General features: G+C 39.2%; 1 protein-coding gene across 1 annotated transcript in view; it reads right to left on the reverse strand.

Moving 5' to 3' along the window:
• The window catches only part of FNTB (farnesyltransferase, CAAX box, subunit beta), a 34270-nt gene extending 13420 nt beyond the window's left edge, over positions 1–20850 (reverse strand). The window contains exons 1-7 of the mRNA XM_070728281.1: positions 20487–20850; positions 12232–12296; positions 10604–10676; positions 9936–10027; positions 4945–5091; positions 1918–2001; positions 58–144 (exon numbers count right to left, since the gene is read on the reverse strand). Of these exons, the coding sequence (XP_070584382.1) occupies positions 58–144; positions 1918–2001; positions 4945–5091; positions 9936–10027; positions 10604–10676; positions 12232–12296; positions 20487–20651 (713 nt within the window). The 5' untranslated portion in view covers positions 20652–20850. The remainder of the gene's footprint in view (positions 1–57; positions 145–1917; positions 2002–4944; positions 5092–9935; positions 10028–10603; positions 10677–12231; positions 12297–20486) is intronic.
• Between the last annotated feature and the right edge of the window lie 405 nt (positions 20851–21255).

Raw genomic sequence — 21255 nt, forward strand, 5'->3', positions numbered from 1 at the left:
CTCTGGGTAGCTTAGAACAGTCTAAGTCTGTTAAATTGCCAACTAGGAGTTTCTTACCTTGCGATCCATTCTGCGGTTTTTTCAAAGAGAGACGGCGTAATAATGTTGGTAAGAGAAGCTACAGATGCAGCACAATAGGCACTCCTAGAATTTAAATAAAAGAATATTTTAAAAGCTTTAGATGGAGAAAGAGTATATATACATGGTTCTACTGTTGTAAGTAAGAAATCCTATATTACACTGAGCTGAGTGTGTCCTTGAAAAATAACATGCATCCTAAAAATAAAGGGGCTATGTTGTGGTTAGCTCTGGCCCTGCTCCTGCCCCAAGGACTGTGGATGTGGGGGAGACATCCACATGCTGCAGGCCTGTTTTGCCCCCGGTGGAATCTGATGATGAAGGCTCCTCTGACCAAGAAGACATGAGTGACAGGGAGGAGGAGACTGGCAGACAGCTCAGAAGGAGATCAATTATCTAGCTCCTCCTTGGATTCAGAACAAGAGTTAATGATACAGCCACGCATGCGGAGAGCGATACATAGGCAACAACAACTGAGAGATTATTATCAAAGAAAATGAGGCCACCTGTGGTTGGGTGGGGCTGTGGTAATTAGTGGGGCTGCTATAAATAGCAGCCTGTGGGTTTGGCCATTGTGGAGGATTATCTGATCGTTGTGTTTCGTGACTGCTTTACTGACTTTGACTTTTTGTGTGCTGATTTTTCCCCGCTTTCAAACTAAACCAGAGCAAAGTGTGTTTCACTTTGTGAAAGAGGAAGGACTGTGAATTACCTCACAGCTGCAAGCTAAGTATCACAGAACTGATAAGGGACTTGTACAAATTACCAGTTTGTTTGGAGACGAGTGCTCTTGGCTATACCAAAAGAGGGCTTAGTTTAAGTGAATTTTCATTATAAAGAACATTGTTTTGAATTTTCAAACGTGTGTGTGTCTGAAATTTGTACCTGTGAATTTTTGGGAGGATTCTACCAGAGAGCCCGACAGAACAGGCTATTACTTTTTAGTAATTCCTCCACTTGCAAAAAAGCCTACATGCAATGAAACAGCTTTGTGTAGTGGGGGGAGGACAGAGATGTAGATAAAGACGGCAACTCTCTGCTGACAGAAGATTTACATCACCAACACAAGGAAGGAGACAATTGCTGGCAGGTTCCCATTTGTGCTATGGGCAACCTCCCACTCCAGACTGAAAAAGTTCCCAGATTCTCAGAATAAAGCGCTGGGGGGAAAATGTGTTAAAGGGGGCATCATTAACAATTGGCTTCCTTCCTATATTGCTGAGAGCTGAATGAAAAATGCTTCTGTCAGCAACGCAACATCAATTGGGCACATTTTTTAAAAGAGTAACAGAAGGGAGATTTATACCAAAAGCTAAATTTGGACTTGACACTCACCCTTCAGTTAACCAAATGGTAATTTAATTTACAATTCTAATTACAAAACATATTGTGTGGCTATTGAAATCAAGACAGAGAGACCTCTCTTGTATCTTTTCCTTATAAATCTCATGGAGGAGAGGGGTCGTTCCAAAGAAGTTGTAGTCTTACACAAAATGTGCAATCACTTATTGGTTTCCCACAATGAACAGTGCAAACCGCAACTCTGTTTTAAAAAGTGCTTTCTTTCTTCAATTTGCTATACCAAAACAAAACCTGAGCAAGTGTACTGCTTTTATTCATAACAGCATGGAACTCCTCTGTATTGCAGTCATGGCGAGACAGCCTTGTTGACCATTCCATAGAGCAGGAGCCAAGGCCCCCATCTCTTACTTTACGTCTAGCCATGTCAGTGACCAACCTGTGCAGAATGTTAAATTCACTTCAGGAGAAACCTCCTAATAATCAATAGTTCCTGATTTGCTTTTTGGGTGAGCAATACATGGAAGGTTTTCGACATACCGGACATCAACTTCACCTCCTAGGTGCATGATGAAGGAGCCATCAGGTCGCTTCAGGGAGTACAGGTATTCCAGAAGCTTCTCTCTGAAAATGAAAAGAAGCTGATAAGATGAGGAACTTCGGGAATATTTATCCCAGTTAGGAGAAAATCAAAGTAGCAAGAATGGTTCAGAACCTCTACAACAACTTTTTCACTTTTTTGATGGCAACGCACAACATACTCTTCCTGAGTCCTCATCATCACTGCCCAAGGCAGGGTTTTCATTCCCCCTCCCCAAACACCTGGATCCTTCTCAACAGCTGCCTTCTTATCACCACCAACCCATGTATTGTAATATATCTTTTTTTTAAATTAGAAAAAGAATAGTTTTATATACAAATATAAGTTACATACAAGAATATACACACAACTTTAAAAACAAGAGCGATGACCTTGCTCTCTCTTTACTTAGGTGTTTTAACTTATGCATTTCCAAATTGTTTGCAGATTTTCATATCAATAGCGTATATACTTTTTCAATTTAGCTCTATTCCTTGTAATAATAATAATAATAATAATAATAATAATAGTAAGTTGTATTAGTAATAAAGATGTAATTATTGATAACAAATAAAAACCATTCTAAATCAAGTTAATGTAGCTTACTTATCATTGAAAAACTATCGTTTGATTCAAGATTTCCTATCTATATTCTAGCATATCTAAAGATGTTTTTTTCTTCATTCCCTTAAAGTCTCCTCAATTGATGACTTTAAGTTATTTATTTTCCTTCATAATCATTTTTGTTGTTGTTTCACTGTTTATTTTTTTAGTTTTTGCTGCCAATTGTACCAATTGTTCCATATTTTGCAAAAGGCCGGATCTTCTTTCTCTTTTATACACATAGTTAATCTATTCATTTCTGCCAATTTCATTATTTTATTTTTGATGTGTACGTTGGTGGGCATGGTTACCAATTTTTCCCCACAACATACTCTTTCTGAGTCCCTCATCATCACTGCCCAAGACAGAGTCTTCATTTCCCCCAAAACACCTGGATCCTTCTCAACAGTTGCCTTCTTGCCACCACCAGCCCATGTGTTGTAATATTATAGAAACATAGAAACATAGAAGTCTGACGGCAGAAAAAGACCTCATGCTCCATCTAGTCTGCCCTTATAATATTTTCTGTATTTTATCTTAGGATGGATATATGTTTATCCCAGGCATGTTTAAATTCAGTTACTGTGGATTTATCTATCACGTCTGCTGGAAGTTTGTTCCAAGGATCTACTACTCTTTCAGTAAAATAATATTTTCTCATGTTGCTTTTGATCTTTCCCCCAGCTAACTTCAGATTGTGTCCCCTTGTTCTTGTATTCACTTTCCTATTAAAAACTATTATATCTATCTATAACTATTATATCCTATTATATCTATACATATATTCTTTGTTATATTATATATCAGAAAAGACCAATTCTGAGCACTGAATCAGGTCAGACATCAGATGAAACATCATAAGGCCAAATCAAGCCACATAACACTAAATTGACTCCTACTACAGTACTGGAAATCAATGCAATTGGCCAGTGCAATGAGGTAGATGCTGTATCCAACCCGCTGCAGAATTCCTGGAGGATGACCTCAGAACCCCGGTTACATAGTTAACTCCATACATATTTTGTCTCCTTACAACACCCAGGCTAAGTTATTTTAGGGCCCAACTGTGATATTAGGAATGGTTACAGATAGTTCTCAACTTACAACCACTCATTTACTGATTGAAATTACAACAGCACATTAAAAATGACTCATGACCATTTTTTTATATTCACGACAATTACAACATCTCCATGGTCATCTGATCAAAATTTGACACTTGGCAACTGACATGTTTTTATGACGGTTGAAATATTCCCGGGGTCATGGGATTACTTTTTGGGACCTTCTGATCAGTGAAGTTAATGGGAAAAACCAGATTAATTTAGCTTTGTTACTAACTTAACTGCAGTGATTCATTTAACAACAATGGCAAGAAAGATCGTAAAATGGGGCAAAATTTTTATTATTATTATTATTATTATTATTATTATTATTATTATTATTATCATCTATTAGATTTGTATGCCGCCCCTCTCCGAAGACTCGGGGCGGGCTGTTTAACAACAGTCTTGCTTAGTAATGGAAATTTTGGGCTCAAATGTGGTTACAAGTCGAGGACTATCTATATTTCACTTCCCTTCTCCAACCTTTGTTAAAGAGCATCGTTTTATACCTTTCTGAGCAGTGCCATGTGTATCTTTTCAGATTTATACCTTGAAGATCAACTGTTCCTAATATGAATGCATTCTTGACTAGTTTATTCAATGTGCATGTAAATAAACACTCTATCAATAGATCAATACTTCTCCAAACTCCACTGGCAGAGTGGGAGATTGTACAAACATAGTGGAAGAATCCAGTGATGGATCAGCCATATGATGGCAACACATAAATCCAGGGATTTTGCTGTTTTTTTAGAAGAAAAGTGAACCTACTATATCAGATAGTAGATCTCTGGCAATTGGTGAAAAATGGTAACATTTCTGATTCTCAAACTGATTTAGATTAAGCAACAGAATAGTACAATTAGCTAGCAGACCAGGCTATTGAATGTGCTGCATATGCCTGCAGTAGGGACTACACACACACACAATTCTAAACAACGTGGACAGGCACTGCTTTCTGTTTGCTTCCCACGGTTCATCATAACCGATAAGTCCCAATTTGGGCTACGGCTGTTCTAATATGAAAAAAAAGAGTGGGAAGGAATGTAAACAACAGTAATGAAAGCAACTGAATGGATTCTAGTTGCTGAGCAGCATCTATTGGCAAAGTTTGTAAGAGAAAACAGTTTCTTGCTCGCTTATCAGTTGTCATTTCCTCTGTATTAAGTAAAATAGGGAAGCCTGGGAGAACAGTAGTATCCTTTAGGGATATCGTAGATCTTATATCATGAACAGAACAAACGATCCCTTGGAACCCCTTCTGAGCCACGATTTTACCTGTTGATAACACTGTATGCCTCTTCAGTGCCAATAATGCAGAGAGCGTTCACAGCTGCATAGGTTGGAGCAAGATGTGGGTGTTGGCCTGGTCCTCCTCCAAAGCCTCCGTTTGGGCTCTGGCAGCGGCTCAGGAATTGGCACACACTACACACACAAGGAAAGACAAAGGCAAAACTAGTCTGTAACAAGCAGCAAATGCTATGTTTTCTCCATAGTTCAGATTTGCTAAAAATCTCTCCGGTACACCCATTTATAGAAATAGCTATTATTCAAGACTTTTACAGATGTCTTCCTCCTGTCATGTTATCTTCATCATAAGGTAATTGAGGGAGGAAAACCCAGAACTTTTATTCTAGCACAAATTTTAACGTCATTTTTAAAATTATTATTACCGGTAATATTTTTATTTTTATTGTTATAGCGATTTTTACTAATAGTGTTTCCACATTGCTTATTTGACCCCTATGACAATCATTAAGTGTTGTACCACATGATTCTTGACAAATCTATATTTTCTTTTATGTACACTGAGAGCATATGCACCAAGACAAATCCCTTGTGTGTTCAATCACACTTGGCCAATAAAGAATTCTATTCTATTCTATTCTATTTGACCCCTATGACAATCATTAAGTGTTGTACCACATGATTCTTGACAAATCTATATTTTCTTTTATGTACACTGAGAGCATATGCACCAAGACAAATCCCTTGTGTGTTCAATCACACTTGGCCAATAAAGAATTCTATTCTATTCTATTCTATTCTATTCTTTTCTTTTCTATTCTATCCCTCCCGTGCCACTATATTCCAATGACACAGAATTTGTATCTTCAATTGATGGTATCAAATCTGAAAAAACACAAGTAAAACACCATAAGCAATACGGATAAGATACTGGAGTACATCAGGAGGTGTTTTTTTTGGGGGGGGGGGGCATTTTTGGTTTCTCTTCAACCATAAAATGTTTGCCTTCTACAGGAGGGGAAAATTCTGCAGAAAGAGGAAAGCAGGGGAAAGGCATAGAAAATAACCATCTTGTGCTCCTACAGGAGAAATGTACAGTGGGTGAACAACCAACATATCTGCACAAGGATGATCTCCCATCAATATTACTTACCATGTTTCCCTGAAAATAAGAACCTGTCTTATATTTGTTTGAACCTTGAAATAAGCGCTTGGCCTTATTGCCACGCACTCAAAAGTCCTATTGGGCTTATTATCAGGGGATGTCTTGTTTTGGGGAAAACAGGGTAGCTAATTGCATGATTTCCACTAAAGTTTCATTCTGGTCAGATACGATTTCTGAACTCTCTCCCTTAATTATTCAGAGTAACTTTATCACTTGCTATAATCTAATCAGGTTCCAACAAGTAATACTCCTATGAATTAAACTGCCTTAATTATAGTTTGTCAAAATAGACCAATTTCTCAGCAGAGTTCATGCAATTAAAATGAACCATAATTTAGCATTCAGACCACACAAGTTGCAGTTATTTTAAAACAAGGAGAGAGATGAGGCATATACCCAAAGCTCAAGATAGGTCACCCTCATCACATTAAACCAGCTTAATTATTGTCCAAATGCAGTCACAGCCTTGATAGGCTGCAGTAGCTGCTCAAACATGGATGATTTTATTATTTATTTATCATTGTTGTGAGCCACCCCGAGTCTTCGGAGAGGGGCGGCATACAAATCTAATAAATTGAATTGAATTGAATTAGATTTGTATGCCCCCCCTCTCCGCAGACTCGGGGCGGCTAACAGCATTAAAAAAGACAAATATAACAAATCTAATATAAAAAGTAATTTTAAAAACCCCAATTTAAGAGACCAATCATACAAACAGACATACCAGACATAAATTTTATAAGCCTAGGAGGAAGGGAATATCTCAATTCCCCCATGCCTGATGACAGAGGTGGGTTTTAAGGAGCTTATGAAATGCAAGGAGGGTGGGGGGAACCCTGATATCCGGGGGGAGCTGGTTCCAGAGGGTTAGGGCCGCCACAGAGAAGGCTCTTCCCCTGGGTCCCGCCAAATGACATTGTTTAGTCGACGGGACCCCAAGAAGGCCAACTCTGTGGGACCTAACCGGTCGCTGGGATTCGTGCGGCAGAAGACGGTCCTGGAGATATTATCAAGAAAGTTAAGCAGATTAACTTTGAATTGCCCCCAGTTTTGGGGGGGGGGGACAGACAGGGAACGGGACGACTTCCTAAGGATTTCAGGGCTACTGAAATATTGAGAAACTGAAAAACGCATCCCAGAGAAGGCAGTGGGAAACCAATTCCATAACTCTGCCAAGGAAACTGTGTGATTACAGTTTCTAGGAATTAAAATCCAATCAAGAGCATCCTTACCCTTTAAATGTATGGTTCTTACCTGTCTTCCTGTGTGTCAGAGTTTTAGGTACAGTACACAGTACTACCAAAGTATTCCAATGATGATGGGATTGAACATGTGAGTAGCACCGAGGGAGGGGAAATGTCCCCCATCTCTCTGCAGATCCAGGGCTCTCAAAAATCTGTTCCAAATGATTGATGGACCTCTCCAGGGCAGATTTTTTGGGAAGGGCTAAGGCAGCGGTTCCCAACCGTTCCGGATTAGTGGACCAGCAGAACGGGAGGGGAGGAGATTGGATGGTTCGGTATGAGTGGCATGGAGCGCATGAGTGCACACAACTCCATTTGCGCAAGTGGTGAGTGCCCACTGCTCGCATAGAGTTGCATGAGCGAGCAACCACTGCTCACCCAAATGGAGCTGTACATGTGTATATGCTCGTCTGCCATTTGCACGGCCTAGTTCTGAATGAGCCATGGCCTGGTAGTGGGCCATGGACCCGAGATTGGGGACTCCGGGCTAGGGGAAAGAGAGAAGAAAATCCTGACATCTGTAAGAAGTGGACTGAAAAATCTGCCAGTCAAGTAAGAAAATCTTGCCTCCCTGTTTGGATCCCAGGAAGTGAACGTCTACCAGCTTTAATGTATAATATGACAATACAACATATAATGCCCATGTTACACCAACACTCCGCAGTCTGCATTGGTTGCCGATCAATTTCTGGTCACAATTCAAAGTGTTGGTTATGACCTATAAAGCCCTTCATGGCATCGGACCAGAATACCTCCGGGACCGCCTTCTGCCGCACGAATCCCAGCGACCAGTTAGGTCCCACAGAGTTGGCCTTCTCCGGGTCCCGTCAACTAAACAATGTCGTTTGGCGGGACCCAGGAGCAGAGCCTTCTCTGTGGCGGCCCTGACCCTCTGGAACCAGCTCCCCCCAGAGATCAGAACTGCCCCCACCCTCCTTGCCTTTCGTAAAGTTCTTAAGACCCATCTCTGCCGTCAGGCATGGAGGAACTGAGACATCTCCCCCGGGCCTATACAGTTTATACATGGTATGTTTGTGTGTATGCTTGCTTTTAATAATGGGGTTTTTAGTGTTTTTTAAATTACTGTATTAGATTTGTTCTTACATTGTCTTTGTTATTGTTGTGAGCCGTCCCGAGTCTATGGAGAGGGGCGGCATACAAATCTAATTAATAATAATAATAATAATAATAATAATAATAATAATAATAATAATGTGTTGTATTTTGCTACCTTTGTTATGAAGCCTGTGGGAATGCAATATTTTTAAAACAGGAGAAAATATAAGAATTTCAGAAATGGGTCCATGTCTCCAAAGAACAAGCCAGGTTGTTTCTCCATTTTTCCCCTCATAAACTACAGAATTTTTCTCTTGTCTGAGAGTTGCTTGTGGGCAAAAGTAGCCTTTGTTGTGCCTCTCCTCATAACTTGCAAATCTGCTTTCCCCAGAATCTTTCCTCTATATAACAGAGCTTTTGCCACCACCATTATCTAAGCCAGGGGTGTAAAACTCAAGGCCCGGGAGTCAGATCTAGCTTGTGGAGTGCTTAGATCTGGCCCCTGGGGCTGCCCTGTAAATAGTGAAGGAGCAGCCCACAGTGCCAGCGTAAATAGAGCTCAGGAGTCCCAAGTTCCGTTTTCACCAGCAGAGGGCCGCAGGAGGCCGTCACAGTCGAAAACAGAGCTCAGAAGTCCGTTTTCACTGGCAGAGGCCTCAGGCCTCCACAGACACCCCTCACATGAGCAATGTTGAACAGGCTATGCTAACCCACCCACCCCCAAGGTCAAAAACAATCCTGATGAGGCCCTCAATGAAATCGAGTTTGACACTCCTGATGTAAGCCCATCACAAAAAGTAATAAAAGCTTCTACGCAAGAACAAATTATTAAGACGACGTTGAAGCAAAATGAATGAGACAATGCACTGTTGCATTTTTTAAAATAATCTGGATACGTATTGCATGGACAATGGGATGTTAACTCAGAAAGTCAGGTGCTCTGCATAGCTGATGAAGATTTCAGAATATCAATGCCTAGTGATTTTTTTTTTTTACCATAGAAATGTTAAATGTAGTGGAACAGAGCTCCACTTCATATTACACTCACTAGTTATTTCTCTTATGTGAATTCTGAGTTTTAACACATTAAGACAATTATTTACTGATAAGGTACTAATAATCTGTCTCACATGCATCCCGCTTCTGCATAATCACTAGTCTTTATCACCCTAAACCTCATCCCAATTTAAATGTTATATCAGTCTAGCCACTCTTTTCATCGAATGAACTGAACTGAAGCTCATGAAAGCTTGTGCTTTTCGCGCCACCAGGCTCTTTCTAATTTCTGATTTTAATTTAGGTAACTTTATTGAGTAGGTTATTGAGGAAAGAAACAGAATTAAAAGATGCACAGAATTCAAAGCTCTGATTAAACTTTTCTTGATTTCTATAGAAGAGGTTAACTGCATTTTTAAAAAATCTTCAATGAGAACTAGAAACTGCTAAGGAAATCAATCTTCAAAAGGGGATGAGTTCCTATGTCACATGTTGTACATTGTGCAATTTCTATGCCAGCCCCCATAATGCTAAAGAAAAAGTGGTAAAACCAAACTTACTCTGATGCAATTGAATCTGGGATTGGTTCCGCCAAGAGCTCCAGGCTGTGCAGGATCCAATAACACAGCCATGGGCGGCTGGCATCCAGACACTACAAAAGAAGAGAACTACACCTGTTCAAATCTCACACGATAAGCAGTACTATATTTGCCTCAAACGAGGGACTGTTTCGTGCAGAAGATTTATCAGAAGTACTGAAAAGCAAACAGCCCATTTTAAGATTGAACTTGGGAGCATTCTGACAGCACCAAAAGAAACATGATTTGTTCAGTAATAACCTTGTGGTAACCTCTCTTTTTATTTATTACTATCCTACAGGTAACTAATCAAAGCAGATTTTTCCCCCAGGCCTCTATAGATGGGCTGAGACTGCAATTCACATAATTCCTGTCTCTCATGGTCTTTCTGGGAGCAATAGCTTGGAATCTTAGAGCAAATTTGTCCTCCAGCTAACAGAGGACAAGCCCAACAAAGCCAGCCAATAGAACTCAATTTGTCTTCTTCTAGCCCACCTAATATTCAGGTATTTGAAAATGGTAACGATAGAAGCAAAAGAAAGGAGTATAGAAAACATCAATGGCCAAATACATCATTAAAAACCAACAAACTGCAAGCAAAATCAATAAGGGAAAAAAATATACATTTGGTTCAAATTGCAAAAATTTACCTCATAGGCATCAGTCAATTGCCTCAGTCCTCTCTTCAAGTAGTGGAAATGTTTCTCTTGTTGCAATACATATCTGATGGATTGACCGAAACATATACAGTTTAGCAAAGTTATAGTATCATCTGAGTGATGAACATACTAGCTTGTCATTCAGTTAATTAAAATGACAAAGAATAATCTGTATATTCCATAAATAACTGTATATATGGAAAGTGATGTGTTTGTATCTGTGTTCCTTGAACAACTACCCGGACACTTCACACAAAATGAATTCAGGCTTACCAGAAAGGGGGAGGGGCTAAGCCACAATTACTAACAAAGTAAAGTTTTAAAAAGAATAAGAAACAGAACTGGAGAAGAGGTAGAGATCAGGATGAGAAAGCTCTGAGGTTGGGTTTCCTCTCCTCTGTTGTTTGCACTGGAAGAAAAGCTCCTATTCAAAACAGCAGGCTGTCATCCAACACAAAAACAACAAGGGTGACTTCATGATGTTTCTCTAAGATTTAATGAATGGAACGCCATACAATATTCCACAAGTGAGTATTAAAGCTGCATGCACTTATATATGCTTGAATATTTAGATACATAAACATAAATCCTTCCCCATCTGCCCCCACTGATTGCCCCCAATTTCATCTTTCTCCATAGGATTCTTCACAGGATTAAAAGATAACCTGCAGGGATAAAAATTAATGCAGGAAGACTGGGAAAAAACATGGACTACAATATCCAAAATAACTCTTTCGGCAGCATATAAGGAAAATTATTATAAACTTTTTTACAGATGGTATATTCCCCCAGCTAGGTTAGCAAAGATATACCCAACATTATTAGACACATGTTGGAAGTGTAAAAACGAAAGAGGCACTTTTTTCCATATGTGGTGGTCATGTCCTATGATACAAAAAATCTGGAAAACAACTCATACCTGGCTTTCAGAGATTACGAAAGAGGAAATAGAATTCACTCCGGAAGCTATGCTATTAGGAGTTTGGAGAAAACACTACTCAAAACAAACAATGCTTCTTACAACACACATAAACACCGCAACGAGAATTGCAATAGCACAACTCTGGAAAAATGACCAGACCCCAACGGAAGAATTAATTATAGATAAGATATATACATGCGTGGAGATGGACGAACTCACTAACTCAATCAAGGGAAACAAAATCACTGAATCAAAACGAACATGGCAAAAATGGCATGAATGGATTCAAAAGAGAATATAGAAACAATATAATAAGAAGCAACAGTACAATGGAAACAATCTACAGCTACCTTGTAAAAAGTTTTATTTACCAGTTATTGAATATAACAAATATTAGAATATAAAAGTATGAAATATAATGTATATAATGGAATGTAACAGGTAAAAATCTATTATAAGAATTTTAATAGAGATGGTTTATAATCTGTAAAACAGAATAATGTGTGATTTGAACTATACTATATGAAAACTCAATAAAGAATTTTTTTTAAAAAAAATAATAATGCAGGAAATTGCTATAAAAGGAATGCATTCCTCAAAACAGTTAAGCCAGCACAATTTAAGATCCAAAGTCCTTAATGGTTTATGGTTTTTTTAAGTGTATATATCAGAAAAGGAACATTAAATAATAACTTACTGGGTATCGTGATGATTTCTCTTGTAAACATCAAAAACTTCTTGAACAATATCCTCCACTTTTGTCTGCATCCAGCCAAGGGGACAAAGAAGAGTCACAGGAAACATGGGAAAAGAAATCACTAAAATTAGCACAATAATTGTTATGTAAGGAGGTCAATCATCACATTGCAATACAATGATATCATAGTATAATATGTCAGAAGTGTTTTAATGACTGTGAATGCAGCCAGGTAGAATCTTTTGTGCCCCAAATACTTCTCCACTGGTGCAGAAGATATTTCCATGTTGATACACTGCACTGGTATCAGCATGGCTTTCCACAATCTTAATTAATGCTTCTAGGATCAATCCATTCCAGGAACCCCACGATGTCTCATTTCCAGCGGAACACAACCACAGAAAAATGCTAGCAGCAAATTCTTTAGGAGCACTAAAACGTGTCACATAGCATTTATTTTACTTGAATATAATGGCAGAAAATAAAATTTTAATAGCAACACTGGTAGCAGCAAGGAACATTAACTGAAGAATGCTCACAAGTAGAACAAATGACTTTTCAAACTAATAAAGATGATGCAGTGTATTGTTCCTTTAGAAAGGGGCAAAGAAAATCAATTTGCAGGGTTTCTATTATATTATTGGTTGCTCAACAGAGCAAACGTACAAAGAAGTACTTCCATGGCAAATTAAAGTGGCTCCAGAGCAGCAATTTGCCAGAGTTTTTATTGCGTCTACTGAATAAGGCTGTTGCTTAGTTTGCTGGCATCCCCTCAACATAGTAGATAATATTTTTTTAAATTTGTATTTATTAGTATCCCACCATTATTATTTTTATAAGTAATTCAAGGCAGAAAACATATCAACATATCTTCCTCCTTTCATTTTCCCTTTGTAACCCTGCAGGTTGGATTGGGCTAAGACAGAGTGAGTGGCCCAAGGTCACCCAGCTGGCTTTCATGGCTACGTCAGGACTTGAACTCATTGTTTCTTGCTTTCTAGCTTGGTGCCTTAACCATTAGACCAAACTAGCTTTAGCACTTCATATTACTGAATCAGATGCTAGCTTTTATTCTGGTGAAAAGTACTTCATTATAGGTGATCACCAAAATTAACATCTAGAGCAGTGATCGTGAACCTATGGCACAGGTGGCCCGCAGAGCCATATCTGCTGGCACACGAGCCGTTGTCCTAGCTCAGCTCCAACGTGCATGTGTGTGCTGGCCAGCTGATTTTTGGCTTGCACAGAGGCTCTGGGAGAGTGGTTTTAACTTCCAGAGAGCCTCTGGGAGGGTGAGGGAGGGCATTGTTACCCTCCCCCAGCTCCAGGGAAGCCTTTGGATCCTGGTGAGGGCGAAACAGAAGCCTACTGGGCCCACCAAAAGTTGGGAAACAGGCCATTTCCAGCCTCCAGAGGGCCTCCGGGCTGTGGGGGAACTTGTTTTCGCCCTCCCCAGGCATTGAATAATAGTTGTGGGCACTCTTTTGGCACCCAATGAAAAAATGTTCACCATCACTGATCTAGAGCCTAAAAGAGGAAATAAGATGAACAATCAAGAAGACAAGTTATTTATATTCATTACAATGCTCCAGAATTCTTCTAAAATTCTGTAATTCTAGTACTTGGTTAATGATAGAAAAAGCACTTATGAAGCTTCTATTTTTTTAAAAACTGTTGGGCATTGGAAGCTAAGGTCTTTGAGACTCATAACAAGGGGTAGAAAAACAGAGCAGGGGAAACTTGATGTCAGCCCTCCAAAGTAGACCAAACCTAAAAACGAAAGACACAATAGCTATTACTACTTTTACTATAAGATAATAGTAACAGAATCTTGCAAGTCTGAATGCATCCCATTCCTCCACCCTACCCCCTTATCTTTGTGAGAATTTGGGAGGAACATGTCTGAGACACTGTCAAATTACATTTCTGCCCTGGACACAAGATTCCTTTTATATGACCATTGTCAGTTCTTCCTCCTGTTCCTCAAGTTGTTCGTTACTGCACTGATTGGCCTGAGTATAGAAATGGTAAATGGATAGGAGAGAAAACATGTCATTCAAAACTTGGATGGCATAGATTTGTGATGACGAACCTATGGAGCTATATCGGAGGGAACGCGAGGCTTTGCCATGTTTCAGCTCCAGCGCACATTGGACAGCTGATTTTCAGCCTTGGGAAAGGCCGTTTCACCCTCTGGATGCTTCAGGAAAGCTTCATTGAAGCCCTGGAAGCAAAAAAAATATCGCCCAACAGACAAACCGGAGGTTTGGAAAAAACACACTTCCTGTTTGCCATTGTGCTGGTTTTTTGCATCCGGAGGGTTCAGGGAATTTTCTTGAAGCCCAGGAGTGCAAAAAACAGCACAATGGGCAAATTGGAAGCACATTTTCCGAACTTCCGGTTTGCCTGTTATGTTGTGTTTTTCCAGTCCAGAGCTTCAGGAAGCTTCCCTGAACCCTCCGGATGCAAAACACAGCAAACCGGAAGTGAATTTTCCCAAACTTCCGGTTTGCCCATTTGGGCATTTCTTTTCACCTATCAGGCTTCCAAAAGGCCTGTGCACATGCATAGGGGCAGCGCAGGAGAGGGTTACAGGTGGGGGGGGAGTGGTGTGGGTACGTGCACACATGCTAGGACACCCACACTCACCCCTTTTGGCATGCGAACCAAAATAGGTTCGCCATCACTGGTATAGATAATAAATGCATGGTATGTTTGTGTGTATGTTTGCTTTTAATATGGGCCTTTTAGTGTTTTTAAATTATTAGATTTGTTGTACATTGTTTTATTGTTGCTGTGAGCCGCCCTGAGTCAACGGAGAGAGGCGGCATACAAATCTAATAAATAATAATAATAAATAATAAAAGGCTTCACAATTAGGGGATGCAAAAGCCATAAAGGGATATGTACATCCCAATTTTCAAGCCAGCTTTGCTTTCCCAAAACACAGGTTAGGCAAAAGCCAAAACCAACAAAGATATTTATGAGCATCTGTTGCCTGTTTAAGCAATATATGCTTTCCGGGAAAGTTCAAATTGCATTCTATAACTGGTCTTAATTCTGTCCAATTAAAGAAATACTCTGATTGCATTTTTCTACAGGTTGTCTTGTACTATTTTATTGCCTTAATCTTTTAAAATAATATTCTCTTCTATCATGGAATGATCTCCTGGAATGATGACAGTGATTCTACCTCAAAGATATCTCAGGCTTCTAGCAACAAATCTCAAACTAAATTCAAATGAAGGTCACAGAATCTAAACACACTGGATAATACGGAACTGTTTTGACTGCTATGTTTATACTGACATGGTTCTCTTCGGGGATTTAAGAAAGATGTTTGGCACTTTCAAGTTTTCTATGAATGCATATTATAGAGGCGAGATTATGCATCTTTTAAATGGCAGAATAACTTTCAAATTGCAGAAAATACAGTAACCAGACCATTTTTGCCCTCTAATCTTTTATGGGGAAAATCATTTTAAATTCATAGACTTCTGTTTCCTTTGGGATTAATACAAAATAATGCTAGGACTACCAACTCAGGTTTTTAACACAGTCTTAAAAAGCATGAACCCATTTATCTCAAATTAAACTGTTCATATGTTACAGGCTTTTCCTGCCCCTGCTTAATTCCACAAATGAATGAGAGCTTGTATATGCCAGGCATAGGTGCTCTACTTCTAACTTCAAAATCACTTCACTGTCAAGCTTGAAAAGTCTTCAGGAACAAACTATTATAGTATCAGCACCAAATTAGATTTTATTAACCAAAAGGTACTCTGAACACGGAATAATGTATATTTTATTTTAAAAGAGAGAGAAAAGGACATTAATATAGTTGAAAATAAACTAAAATCTTCTACTCGCTCATTCTAAATTTCTCAGTTACCTTTTAAAACAATATGTATAACATGTATGCATGTCAGCAAAATTAAGTGTATTTGTAGGCAAAATACTTCTTTCCCAGGATTATATTTCATATATCTAATGAGATGGTCTGTGACCTATTAAAACCTATGATAATAAAGTGGTTCATTTGTAAGGTTTTACATGACACTGTTGTTTAAGATGTTTTATTTTCTGGAACAGACTAATTCAAAATGACAGCTATGCTGGTCTGTTATAACAAGTGCACAACGAATCTTGTAAGTTCAATGGACTTATTGTGTTATAAAAGCTTTTGTGGGCTACAAAATATAATTTGTCTTTAAAAGTACAGTATACAACACAATAAATCTTCTATGCTTCAAACACACTGAGAGGATTCTTGTTACACTGATTTATTGATGTAACTGCTATGAAGCAGTTATGTTATCTTTAAGAAAAAAGGCAAACAACAGAGAACCCTAACATGGTAATAGCTTTTAAAAGGATGTAACTCTTACATCTTCCACTCCTGAAAAAGAATTAGAGGTGCAGGTAATGCTGGTTTTAAATTTTGCCCATTATTTAAGCAAACATGTACAAAACATATGCTTGAGTTCTTGCAATTTGAAAACCTAGAATAATTATAGAGTTTATAACTTACTGAACCCCAAAATTCATGCTATTATCTTCCTCTCAATGACCTTTGATTGTCTGGTACAGTAAGTAAATTGAACTTCCACACTCTGAATCTATTTCCTTTTAATCACTTACTACCTTTCCAATCCATTCACCGCAAGTTAAAATTCTTACGGTATATTTCAGCATACATGTACACCAAATAAAAGGAATGCCTTTGTATTAGCTATTATAGTCAGTGTCACCCACTACAACCCTTATTAGCTTTAGCCATTGTTCTAAACTTATATTCCTTGAATGTTCCCCTAAAGTTTCTAGCTAGGAATATAGTGAGTTTCTTTCTCTGTGTTGTTCAATCCTGGTATCAAATATCTTAAACTAAATTCATAGAAGTACTGTCAGACCTATCACTTATCATGGGATGGATTGGAAAGACAGAAAGGACAACAGTAGTTAGGTGCTGGTAGAAATAGCTGCTTAACAAATAAGGCGTTTTATAATCTGATGTGTAAAGTTACATAATTTTCCTTCCTCTATCAAAATTATTTTGTTTTGACAATTAAGAAATTGTGAAACTTATCAAAGAAGCTAGTATTTAGATTCCAGGGATTTTCAAACTTTGGAAATCTTCCTTTAGATTTAAAATGTTCTAAATAAGTTCTTTTTTGCAACATCTTCAAGTAAAAGAATCTGTGTCATAACTGCAGGAATAGAGAAAAGGTCACTAAAGGAGGAATTTGAATGACCTGCAAAATCTTTATCTAATGCTTCTGGATGACCATTATCTGGACTTTCTACATTTCATTCTGCTCTCTCCTTATTGTGACTAAATACCTCTAATTGAGCCCAAAATTTATGTTGCTAAGTGAGGAATTTTTTGTGTTTTGCCCCATTTTGATTTTTCTTGCCACATTTGTTAAGCGAATCGCCACAGGGTTGCTAAGTGAATCTGTTTTCCCAATTGATTATGATTATCAGAAGTTTGCAAAAGGTGATCACATGACTGAAGAACAATACAACTGTCATAAATGAGACAGTTGTCAAGCATCCAATGTAAATCATACGACCAGGGGGATGCTGCAAACAGTTATAAGTGTGAAAAATGATTATGAGTCACTTTTTCACTGTCCTTGTAACTTGAAACGATCACTAAGTGAACTGTTGTAAGTCAAGGACTACCTGTACCGCTCTATATAAGTGGACATTTCTATCTCAAAGAAATGAATGCACTCTGTACCTTATGAAGTGATAGATCCACATAATCAATGCCTGGAATGCACTATTTGACTGTGGTTTCTTCCCCAACTCAAAAACGTTAACCTTAGATTCTAGGAGTTGAAGTCCAAATATCTTTAGATTGCCAAGGTTGGGAAACACTGGTCTAGTCAACCTTTCCCCGTTTCTAACAGGCCTGTAAGGGGCATGCATAGACACACCACTGTGCCTATCGTCCCTGTCCTACTGTCCTCTTTTATTGTTACTTTTTACTTATGTTATGTTTATACTACTACAGTGTTCTCTCGATTTCTGCGGGGGATGCGTTCCGAGACCGCCCGCGAAAGTTGAATTTCCGCGAAGTAGAGATGCGGAAGTAAATACACCATTTTTGGCTATGGACAGTATCACAAGCCTTCCTTTAACACTTTAAACCCCTAAATTACCATTTCCCATTCCCTTAACAATCATTGACTCCCCATTATTACTAGTACTCACCATTGAATAAGACATTTAGTGATCCTGATATTTATAAACATAATTATTTCTTAACAATAAATTTTTTTTTGTTATTTATTTGCAAAAAATATTAGTTTGGCGGTGACAAATGACATCATTGGGTGGGAAAAACCGTGGTATAGGAAAAAAACCGCGAAGTATTTTTTAATTAATATTTTTTGAAAAACTGTGGTATAGGCTATTCGCGAAGTTCGAACCCGCAAAAGTAGAGGGAACACTGTACTATGTTTATGTTTAAACTACTACTTTCCAGTGATGGGCTGCCAAAACTTTTACTGCCACACTGTGGGTGTGACTTGCTGCTCATGTGATCAGGTAGGAGTGGCTTACTGGTCATGTGATCAGGCGGGAGTGGCTTGACAATCATGTGAGTGGGGGGTGGCTTAAAGGTCATGTGACTGGGTGGGAGTGGCTTACTGACCAAGATAATTTTTCAAATAGGTGCTTGGACTCTTTTTCAGTTGATTAAGTCAAACTATTTGAATAGCCACAAAAAAGACAAATGATAGACAGCATTATTTGTTGAGGAGCAGAGTAACATTTTAAGCTTTTTTACTGAACCCACAAGGCTCAGTATGATAACAGATTAGGCAAGTAGCTCAATTTTCTTTAATTGCTATAAAATTCAGTTCTAGATATTGATGAAAATGATTAAAGCATTTATGGGTAAAAACATACTATTTAACATACTTCTGTGAGCCACCCCGAGTATTCGGAGAAGGGCATCATACAAATCTAATTAATTGAATTGAATTACAGTGGTCCCTCGATTTTCGCGGGTTCGAACTTCGCGAAACGGCTATACCACGGTTTTTCAAAAATATTAATTAAAAATACTTTGCGGGTTTTTTCCCTATACCACGGTTTTTCCCGCCCGATGACATCATACGTCATCGCCAAACTTTAATAATTTTTTTTTAATAAACTTTAATAAATAAACATGGTGAGTAATAATCTAAATGGTTGCTAAGGAAATGAGAAATTGCAGTTTAGGGGTTTAAAGTGTTAAGGGAAGGCTTGTGACACTGTTCATAGCCAAAAATAGTGTATTTACTTCCGCATCTCTACTTCGCGGAAATTCGACTTTCGCGGGCGGTCTCAGAATGCATCCCATGCGAAAATCGAGAGAACACTGTATTTCCTATTTTAAAAATAATTAAGAATCATACTAAGGTACTAGAGGACAATAAAAAAACTATTATTCAATAAATACTGCATAAACTTACTACCTCCATTGCGTCCCCCTAAGGCGGTAGCCCATTACTACTACTATCCTATACTTGTTTGACAAGTAAATAAAATTAAATAAAAATAAGCTGAAAGCATAAACAATGCATTATTTGATGTTTCTATTGCAACAAACCAAAATAGTTATTTAAAAACTACCGCAAATTTTAAGGACATGGGAACATACAGGCAACAGCAATGTGTAAAGGGTGTGTGTGTGAGAATTTACAACACTCAGAGTTAAACCATTTAGCTCCACCAAAATGTTTCCTGCAATTTCTCAACAAAACAGTTCTCTGCTTTTATAAAGTGATGTTCTAGGAAAGACGACAAGGAACTCAAATATAGAGGGGATGTATTCCCACAACACATTAACTGATTTACTTGAATTTACTGGGTTTTCAGAACCCCCTGGACAATAACCACTATAGGAAAATTCGCAACATGATGATGAACCATGAATGAGTCCGCTACGTTTTAAGTGCCTGGTACGGCCCAATTCCCTCCCAAGCAAGCACAGTCGAAGAAAACTGCATCTGGCATGAACTTCCCCGTGCAATAGACTGCCAGCAATGACCTCGCACGGCTCGCACGCTCAACTGAGGGCAATAAACCCATTGACGCGCCCCGCAGCCCGGATAGTTCTGAGACGCCGCGAGGAACGCGCCCCGCGCGCGGCACGCTCATCTAGCCCGGTAAAGCCAACGGGTTCCCTGAAGCCGCGCACAAATGCACCCTGGGAGCTGTAGTTTCCCTGCAAGAGAAGCGGGGGCGGTGTCCAGTCCCACCTGCTCCGCCGAAGTGAGGGTCCGGACTCCGTCGTCGTCCAGCCGCTCCCGATACGCGTCCCCGCTCCCGCCACACTGGTGGCGCCTTCTCTCGGCTTCGCCGTGATGGGTAGAAGCTGCTGCTGCTACCTCCGCCTCTGCCGCCGCAGCCGCCTCTGCCGCCATGCTCTTTAAGAAAAGGATTCAATCCGCACGAACAATTCCGGCTACTCGAATCCCGAGAAGCAATGAGCGTAAAACCCAACTACGGCAGCTCGCAGAGGACAATGGTCTTCAACGCGCAGCTATGGTTTAGTTTTGCTGATCTTGCTTTCAAGCGCTTGTTGAAATAGCTGTAGCTCGCTATCGACCTCACGTGGTGTGTGGTTTGATCTCCCTGTTCAAGTGGGGCCCAAATACCAGTATTAAGTTTAGACACCATAAAACGACTCCGCTGGCCATGTGGAGCGAATGGAAATAGCAATAGCATTTAGACTTATACAGTATATATCTCCGTAGTGCTTTTAGAGCCCTCTCAAAGCTGTTTACAGAATCAGCATATTGCCCTCCAACAATCTGGGTCCTTATTTTACCCACTTCAGAAGGATCGAAGGGTGAGTCAACCTTGAGCTGCTGGTGAGATTTGAACTGCTGAACTTCATTTAGCAGTTAGCTGAAGTAGCCTGCAGTGCTGCACTCTAACCACTGTGCCACCCCAGCTCTTAAATGACTCCCCAGCTATGTGCAGTGAATGGAAATTTTACCCTGCTTACGACCTATATAGGTAGTG

This window comes from Erythrolamprus reginae, chromosome 1 (genome assembly GCF_031021105.1).
Source record: "Erythrolamprus reginae isolate rEryReg1 chromosome 1, rEryReg1.hap1, whole genome shotgun sequence".
Lineage (NCBI taxonomy): Eukaryota > Metazoa > Chordata > Lepidosauria > Squamata > Dipsadidae > Erythrolamprus > Erythrolamprus reginae.